The 9,657-nt window shown below is 35.2% G+C and overlaps 1 protein-coding gene across 1 annotated transcript; it reads right to left on the bottom strand.

The window, feature by feature from the left end:
• Window positions 1–821: 821 nt before the first annotated feature.
• On the bottom strand, window positions 822–6,900 carry vbp1 (von Hippel-Lindau binding protein 1). The gene is made up of 6 exons (XM_051114541.1): window positions 6,751–6,900; window positions 6,340–6,464; window positions 6,061–6,127; window positions 4,414–4,512; window positions 3,084–3,222; window positions 822–1,233 (listed from the first exon to the last, which is right to left on the bottom strand). The coding sequence occupies exons 1-6, from the start codon at window positions 6,829–6,831 to the stop codon at window positions 1,157–1,159; spliced, it is 588 nt and encodes a 195-aa protein (XP_050970498.1). The 5' UTR covers window positions 6,832–6,900; the 3' UTR covers window positions 822–1,156.
• Between the last annotated feature and the right edge of the window lie 2,757 nt (window positions 6,901–9,657).

Here is a 9,657-nt window from a genome sequence, read left to right as displayed (position 1 = left end):
GGAAGGAGCTTGTTTAAATGCAATGTCTGAAAATGGCAAAACGGCACAAAACTTGCAGAGAAAATTCTAAATAACGGACTTCCTGTTGGGTTTTGGACTTCATACCAGGGGACTTTTTTGTAGGTATTGGTGTTTTACATGTGTCTACCAAATTTCTTACATGTATGCAAAAAATAACTCCTGGGGGACTTTAGAAATTTTATAGGTACCGCTATCAATCCATTTTGCCACACCCACTTCTGAAACCCCTATCACAGATGTAAATTTTCACCACTTTTGGCAGAGTTTAGGCATGTTTAGGCCCCCAAAAATGTGATGCATTTTGGAGAAAAAGAAGGAACTGAGCAATTTCAATAGGGTCCTTGCACCCATCGGTACTCAGGCCCTAATTAGTAGTTTCAGTACTGCACAAGTGATTGTCAAAGATTGAAAGAAATGGACGGAATTGCAGGCACATATTTAATTAGTTGGATTCATCAAAGCTTATTCATCTCCCTCACTGCCAGAACCTCAATCAAAGGAGGAATTATAAAAAGCTACGCAGATTAAAAACACAGACCATCTCATCGATTTTGTGCCTTTTCCCAAATCACTTCATTATTAATTCCTTGTTCAGTGTTTAATGGCTACAGTGTGACAAATTGAGTACAGATGAAGGACAAGAGATGAAAAAACAGACATCAGAGGAGGAGTGAAGAACAGGGAAGTAGAGAAGGAAGGAGGCTGGTAAACGAAACAGTATGTCCCCCTGATATTCTGCATGTTGCATTTTGACAAAGTTCTCACCAAGATTTGGCAAGAAAAATTCCACAGAAATTCCAGAGTTTAAACAGTTTTGTTTTAACAGAACTGAAGTTTCAGATGTTCACCAAACAACAAATGAGAGAAAAAAGGAGAACAGAGGAAGACAAATTTGTAGACCCTGCGGAGTGAGGCCCCCTCTGAAACAGCTAATAATTCATCATTAAAAAAGAAAACAAGAAAACTACCATTATTACTTTTGTTTGATGTTTTTCACCTTTTTACTTGAAAAAATACTTTAAAAAGTAATAAATCAATAGATAACAGTTGGTGTTGGTGCAAACAGATACATGGGGGTGAATTTTCCGATGGGGAAGGAATTCGGGAAGGGTGGGACCAAACCAGGCCTCCTCTTCTAGGACCGCTCAGCAGATTTGAGGAGGTTGTCTTTGCTCCTTCTCTTGACATCCCAATTGTAAACACGTGCCATATCTGTGAGAGTAGTGGTTAAGGTGGATCTGAAAAAAAACTTTTCTGACACTTGAAAGAACAAGTTACACTCAGGCTACATTCACACTGCATTCAAATGTGGCCCAAATCCATTTTTTTCTAATGACACTGTGAACAGCACAAACCACCTGGAATCTGATCTTTTCGATTCCAATTTGTGCCACTTCCATATATGGTACTAAATCGACCGCATGTGAACGGTCATATCATAATTCATGTGACTCTTGCGTCACTTTAGATCGACATTCACCACGATTGCAGTCATTTTAAATAATTTACATACACAAAGTTATCAAGACAGTTGCAAAAAAATAGTCAGTGGAAGTACGGTGATGTGTCAGAACTCAGAAAGTACTACAATGGTAACTCCACATACAAAGCAAAACATGAGAGCTTGTATCATAATACCTTCAAAACTGTTCTCCTGTCACATCCTTGTCTTTATTTTTCATATTGCCTCTGTGCATTATTTCGCTGGCTTCTGCAGCAGATCACACTATACGCATAATCACTAACTTTATGTCTTTGTGTTTACTTCCGTATGCTAGTGCACTGTGCAAGTGTTGCCAAGTCCAGAGTTTTCCCTCAGAATTGGGCTACTTTTTCCACTGTTGCCGTAGGTTGTTTTTCAACTTTGTGGGTTGAAGCAACGATGATTCAGCTAGTTTTTGACTAGTTTTGAAAAGCAATTGGGCAGATTTTGTTACGAACAGGGTTTCCAGGTTTTCATATTGCACTGTAAATCTGATATTGGTCACATTTAAAACAACGTTAACAGCTATGTAAAAAAGAAAAATCAGATCTGAGAAAGAAACAAACTGAATTAAGCACTAAGGCTTGCAGTGTGAATGTAGCCTTAGATGAGACAAGAGTCTTCAACAGATCTTTCACTAACAGATTCTAACAGGTGGTGAAAACAGATGGCCTGTATCTGATTTAACGAAGGAGTTCTTTCTTGAAAGAAATCTACAGATGTCATACATGTCTGACTAACCATTACAACATATGACCATTTGCCGAAGCATAAAATGTGATATGAATTTTGTTGAGGAATACTCCACATGATTCACTCATTCTCATTCTGCACTTCTTCACCAAAATGGTACTGGTGTTGGAGCCAGTGCATAACCCTATTTCTCTCACAACTGATCTTAAATGCTAAATGTAAATATTATTCATTATTACACAGACGATAACAAACAACAAAAGGAAATGACTCAATGCTCTCCACAGCTCTCCACATCAAATACTGCAAAAAAAAAAATGTAAATACTGACCAGTTAATCTCTTTTAGATGCATGCATACACTACCGATCAAAGGTTTGGGGTCAATAAGCTTTTTTTTGTCTTAAAAGTGACAAGACGACATGTATAATGTCACAAAAGTTTCAATTAATTTAAAATCAGTGCTGTTCTTTGAACTTTCTATTAATCAAAGAAATTGTGGTTTCCACAAAAATATTAAGCAGCAATTAAAAAAAAATATTTGAGCAGCTAACCATTAATAATGTCTGAAGGATGCTGAATCATAGGAATTATATTATATTAATATATATTCAAATTTAAAAAAATGTGTAACTTTGTAAATTGTAACATTTCTCAAAACTACTGTTTTACAGTATCTTTGATCAAATACATGCAGCTTGGTTTTTTAAAACATCTTGCCAACCCCCAACTTATGAAAGGCAGTGTATATGTTTTATGTCTGTGTTCAACAAAGACAATTACTTAATTTCACAAAAATTAAAAAAAACTAATCAAAGCACATCATTACGGAAAACAACAAACACAAACCTGAATCTCTCTATACATTTGCCATTGTTTAAGGATACTGACTTCAGTGGTTGTGAACTGGTCTCTAAGGAAGTCCAGGTCCTCTTCCAGAGAGTCCAGATTCCGTGAAGCTGTAGCCAGGTTTTTCTCTAACAGTGCCTGGGCCTCATCAATATCATACTCCAACATGACATTAGCCTGGTACACAAACACAAAAACCATGGCTATAAGCTAGTCTGTTAGGTTAACAATTAATTACAAACATGTAATTCCAAGCCCATAAGACCTTAGTTTATCTTCAGAACACAAATTTAGATATTTTTGATTAAATCCGAGAGCTCTCCGACCCTCCACAGACAGCAAGGGTCCTACCACGTTCAAGGTCCAGGTTCCAACATCATCGACAAAATGGTCCATGTGACATTAGTGGTTTAAACAAATGTACAAAGCTATGAGAATTCTTTTTTTTGCGCAAAGAAACTAAAATAACTTTATTCAACAATTCTTCTCCTTTGCATCACCTTAGCACTATTTTGAAGAGTACCACGACGCATACACGTGCTTTCCTCTAAACATAAAAAAGGCACAGCGCGTGTGTTTTACATCAGCAGCACCACATGCATGCGTTGTTTACGTGCAGATCAAAGCACACACAAGTTGTGGTACTCTCCAAATGGTGTAAGGTGACGTGGAGGAGAAGAATTGTTGAATAAAGTTATTTTAGTTTTTGTTTTTCAAAACAAAAAGTATTCTCATAGCTTTATAAAATTACACCTGAACCACTGATGTCACATGGACTATTTTATCAATGTTCTCACTGGATCTTGAGCGTGTTCAGACCCTTGCAGTCTATGCAGGATCAGAAAGCTCTCGGATTTGATCAAAAATATCTTAATCTGTGTTCAGAAGATGAACAAAGGTCTTATGGATTTGGAACGGCATGAGGGTGAGTAATTAACGACAGAATTTTCATTTATGGGTGAACTAACCCTTTAACAACTAAACTGTTACAAAACAAAATGTAATAAAAAAGTACAGGCATGTGATACACTGCTAATCATGCAAACTGTTTCATCAGTTCATGATGAAATAACACAATACAGCACAACTGAGCTGCACAAAAGAGCAAGAGTAAACATCAACGCTTTGAATATTCAAAATGTCATAACAGTAATATTAAAGTCATAACTCATGTCACTTCCATAATGTAATGTATTTCTCACTGACCCAGGCTGGTGAACAAAAGAAAATTAGAGCAGCACTTGATTTTATCCGTCTGTAAATTATCTGTCTTTGTAGAAATGGGTAAGACTAAAAGAGTAAACATGATCAATTGCAGACTTCATGTTGACTGTATGAATACAGTGAAACACAGTGAATAACACTTACCCCAAGCCACAAACACACTTTATCTGTGGGTGGGACAGTGGCTTTGCAATAGACGTTATCAGCCAAAAGAAAATGTGTCTCCATGGGATCTGTAGTGTCCTGTGATTTGACATGCATAATTAAGAATAGAAAAACAAACAAACAGAGATGAGATAACTTACAAAGAACACAACACTCATTTAAAAGCCACTATTAAAGACAGGAGATCTTTGATTTACTTCCCTCCTTCCATTTGCATATGTGACCACAAAACCTTAAGTATCTTAAGTAGCACGGGTATATTTGTAGCAATAGCCAAATATACATTGTATGGGTCAAAATGAGTGATTTGTCTTTTATGCCAATTATTAGGATATTAAGTAAAGATCATGTTCAATGAAGATATTTTGTAAATTTCCTCCCATAAATATATCAAAACTTCATTTTTTATTAGCAATATGCATTGCTGAGAACTTAATTTGGATGATTTTAAAGGAGAAGTCCACTTCCAAAATAAAGATTCACATATAATGTACTCACCCCCTTGTCATCCAAGATGTTCATGTCTTTCTTTCTTCAGTCGTAAAGAAATTATGTTTTCTGAGGAAAACATTTCAGCATTTTTCTCCATATAATGGACTGATATGGTGCCCTGATTTTGAACTTTCAAAATGCAGTTTAAATGCGGCTTCAAACGATCCCAAATGCAGTTGTAAAAATGATACCAGTCGAGGAAGAAGGGTCTTATCTAGCGAAACGATTGGTTATTTTCAGAAAAATAATACAATTTATATTCTTTTTAATGTTAAATGCTCATCTTGTCTTACTCTGCCTGGACTGTTTTTTTTCCCCGCTCATGACAGTTAGGGTATGTCGAAAAACTCCCATCTCATGTTCTCCCTCAACTTCAAAATCGCCCTATATCGCTGTTTTACCTTTTTTGTTAAGGATGTTTGATCTTCTTTGCATGTTCACTTTGCAAAGATTGTGTCGGTACTTCTGCAGCGATGTAGGATGATTTCAAAATGATTTCTGAAGTTGAGGGAGAAAATACAATTGGAGTTTTTCGACATACCCTAACTGTCTTGAGTCAAAATACACAGAGTTCATGGAGAGTAAGACAAGACAAGCATTTGAGATTAAAAAGTATTTAAATTGATTTTTTTAAAATGAAAATAATCGATCGCTTCGCTAGATAAGACCCTTCTTTCTCGGCTGGGATCATTTACAACCGCATTTGGGATCATTTGAAGCCGCATTTAAACTGCATTTTGGAAGTTCAAAATCGGAGCACCATAGCAGTCCATTGTATGGAGTAAAATGCTGAAATGTTTTCCTCAAAAAACAATTTCTTTACGATTGAAGAAAGAAAGACATAAACATCTTGAATGACAAGGGGGTGAGTAACTTATATGTGTATCTTTGTTTTGGAAGTGGACAATTTTCTCAATATTTTGATTTTTTTTGCACCCTCAAACTCTCCTCAAAATTTTTAAATAGTTGCATCTCATTCAAACATTGTCCTAACAAACCATACATCAATAGAAAACGTATAAATTCAGCTTTCAGATGACGTACAAATCTCAATTTCAGAAACTTGACTCTTATGGTTTTGTGGTCAAGGGTCACATATTAAGATATGGGAGTCAAACATTGTGATGGGCTTACCTTCTTTTTCTGCATGTGCCGTAGGATTTCTAATGTCTGTTTGATTTGTGGGATCTGGCTTTTCAACCTAAGAAACAAAAAATAATAATAATAATGAAAAATGCAAAATAATAAAAAGTAATGAAACTGATTTTTTTAAATGCAGCAGTAAATCACTGCGATTTTGTTCCTCATCACAGAAAACAACAATAGTCTGTACAAAAAGAGCATCATTTAGCACTGACACACAAACTGATCATTGCCTATTACTTTACAGGATGGAATTGATCAGAACCAAACCTGAGCTTCTTCTGAGCCAGATTGAGCTCCATATATTTATATTTCTGATACTGTTCATCCAGCTTCCTCAGCACGGCGTCTGCTGTGTCATTGCCCGGCTGCTTCATGAATGCATCCACATCTTCCTACAGAACCACAGTTATAGTTCACAACGACATCATACGGGTTTCCTTAATGAATTACATCATATGAAGTACTCAAAAACGGATTCATCGTGTGTTATCTGTCACCCAAAGCTCACTGCACCTTCAAGACACGAGCAAGCATAGCCTGCAGCCTTATAAGGAGAGGAGCAGGGCGCTTTCTACTTCAGAAAGCCGTTAAAAGACCAACACACTAACACACCGCTTTCACGGGAAACTATCGACAGCACAGACATGAAAATTAACTATATGTCATATTCTCACTGACCACAAATATTGCTTCGGGGATTCCGAGGTGTTTTTTCTTATTTGCAGCTCCTGCATTGCCACTCTCTATGGTCGTCGCCATTTTGGAGAGACTCACGGCTCTTCCTCTTCACGCACGCGCCCGCAGTTCTTACGCATGAGCGCTGCCTGCATAATAAAAGTAACGGCATCTTTATCCAACGGTGAGCCAGTGATGTATTTTCAGGGTGCACTTGTGTTTTCACCTGGTTATTATCTAATTAAATTTGTTTGGGAATGTTCGTTAACTTCAAATGAAATACCTACGTCTTGGCGAACTTGTGTTTTGTAGGCTTTGCAACTTAACAAATCAACCAGCAGATGTCAGTGTCGCCCAAACGACGCGGAGAAAGAGCACGAGGCGCTGGCCGTGACGTATAAAGTTGGGGTGAGCAAGCAGTGTGATCTCATTTATTTAGGGTGACATAAATAAATAGACAAATACAATGACCGTTTATCTTCAATTCGATTTTGAGTCGGCTCTCTGTTCTGCATACTAAAACGATGCAATACAGCAGACCCACAGACACAAGTGTTTAATGTTACTGCCACCTTCAGTACAGGCCTTCACTGTGTGAGTTTGTGTAATATAGTGTAGTATATGTATATATATATATATATATATACACATACAACAGTACATTTTTTAAATATTTCAAAAAAATATATAATTAAAAAAACACAGAACATTTTAAAATGTAATTTATTCCTGTGATTTCAAAGCTGAGTTGTTAGCATCATAACTCCATGAGCCTTCGGAAATCATTATAAATTTCTCATTTGCTGCTTTAAAAAATAAATAAATAAATAAACATTACTATTATATTGAAAAGAGCTGAGCAGAATTTTTTCAGGTTTCTTTGATAAATAAAGGTTCAGAAGTAGAAATCGTTTGTAACATTATAAATGTCTTTATCATCACTTTTGATCAATTTAAAGCATCCTTGCTTAATAAATGTATTAGTTTGTATAATTTCTTATTGACAGCAAATCCGTGCTTTCTTAACCCAAAAATACAATAAAATAAATACATTATAATGACTCCAGGATTTTAAATGGTATAGTGTTACAAAAGCTTTTTATTTAGATTAATGCTGATCTTTTGATCATTCTGTTATATTCATAAAAGGATTCTGAAAATTTTTGGTTTATATGTCCTGGTGGGGACTTAAACCTTGTGTCACTCGTGTCAGGGGACCTAAATTGAGGTCCCCACGGATACAAAAGCTTATAAATCATACAGAAGTAAAAATGCAGAAAGTTTCCTGTGACAGGTAGGTTTAGGTGTAGGGTTGGTGTAGGGCAATAGAAAATATGGTTTGTACAGTATAAAAACCATTACGCCTATGTAGAGTCACTAAAAGGATAGCTGACCATGTGTGTGTGATTCTGCATATATAAACAACAACAAAATAAATAAACTAAAAGTGCAATAAATTGCAATAAAAAATAAATAAACAAATAAAATTGTTTTGTTTGTTTGTTGTTTTTGTTTTGTGTTTTGGTTTGGGTTTTTTTTTTTTTTGAAAACCCAATTTTGAGCACTCTTACAGCTGATGTGTGTGCTTTGGTTTGATTTTGCCAACCTCACATTTATAAAATGTAAAATTTGGAAATAATATAATAAAATTATTGAATAAAAGTAAAAGCACTCATATCTGTAAAAGTGCATTTGCTCATAAAGTAAGAGAGGTCTTGAACACTGAATATTTTCTCTTTTAAATTTTGATTGATAAATATTTTCATTGATAAGTTCTCTTTTTACCCTGATTATATTCTGTGGTAATTTGAGTTCAGTTTTGCTAATGAAAGGCTACTTATTGAGTCAGAGAGTGAGGTATGAGCAAAGCCCTTAAGCTCAGCATGTAACCCCAGGTTGATTCAAGGACACTGTTCTTGTAAGTGTATTGTATTTCACTTTTGGATAAAAAGGTTTAGCTAGAATTACTATAAATTTTGTACCAAGAAAGAGTGTGTTAGACCAGCCTGCCTACCTGAAATATAGTTTGGCTGCTAATGCAGTGGCTGGAGGTTCTGTTGATAAGGTGACCCAGGAACTGAATGCATGCTGATGATTTGTGGCTGATGCTGAAAACAGTGTCTAGTTAGAATCAAGGGCACAAGATCTTGCTTCAGTTAAACCAGTGGTTTTCAAACTTTTTAACCCCAATGCCACAAATTTGTCTATTCAGAGCCCCCCTCATGTTGGCTAGGATATTTTGTTTTATTATGAACAGGAACTAGGAGTGTCAGCAAATTAAAATAATTAACTGCATATTAATGTTATGATTCCGGATGTTTTAAGATATGTGATTCCTCAGTAAAAAAGGCAGAGGGGATGAGATACATTTCTTTACAAAATAAGAAATATGATGTCAGTTTACACTACAGGTTTTTTATATATTTTTGAAGAAAATATATATGCTCACCAAGCCTGCATTTATTTGATCCAAAATACACCAAAAGCAGTAATATTATGAAATATTTTTACTATTCGAAGTAACTGCTTTCTATTTGAATATATTTTAAGATTATATATTTTATTATTATTATCAATATTTAATATTTAAAACAGTAATTAAAACATTTTTTTCAGGAAGATCCAAAGATCAGCATTTATCTGAAATAAAAAGCTTTTGTAACATTCTACACTATATCATTCAGCTTGGAGGGTGTTTTTTTTTTTAGTAAATAAAATACTTTTATTTAGCAAGGATGCTTTAAATTGATGAAAAGTGATAATAAAGACATTTATAATGTTACAAAAGATTTCTATTTCAGACAACTGCAGTAAGCTTTCATGAAAGTATCCTACTCATATACTACTCATAATCATAATAATAATAATGTTTTCTGAGCAGCAAATCTGAATATTAGAATGCTTTCTGAG

This window comes from Labeo rohita, chromosome 7 (genome assembly GCF_022985175.1).
Source record: "Labeo rohita strain BAU-BD-2019 chromosome 7, IGBB_LRoh.1.0, whole genome shotgun sequence".
In the NCBI taxonomy this organism is placed as follows: Eukaryota; Metazoa; Chordata; class Actinopteri; order Cypriniformes; family Cyprinidae; genus Labeo; species Labeo rohita.
The sequence above is the reverse complement of the archived record's forward strand: the minus strand, read 5'-3'. Positions and strand labels throughout refer to the sequence as shown.

Bases quoted from the DNA above. Each gene is read 5' to 3' on its own strand.
- vbp1 (XM_051114541.1), bottom strand. From the start codon at position 6,831: ATGGCGACGACCATAGAGAGTGGCAATGCAGGAGCTGCAAATAAGAAA. The intron at 6,465-6,750 runs GTCAGTGAGAAT...GTGGTTCTGTAG, and splicing joins TCCCCGAAGCAATATTTGTG to GAAGATGTGGATGCATTCAT. The intron at 6,128-6,339 runs GTTTGGTTCTGA...TTTGTTTCTTAG, and splicing joins CTGGCTCAGAAGAAGCTCAG to GTTGAAAAGCCAGATCCCAC.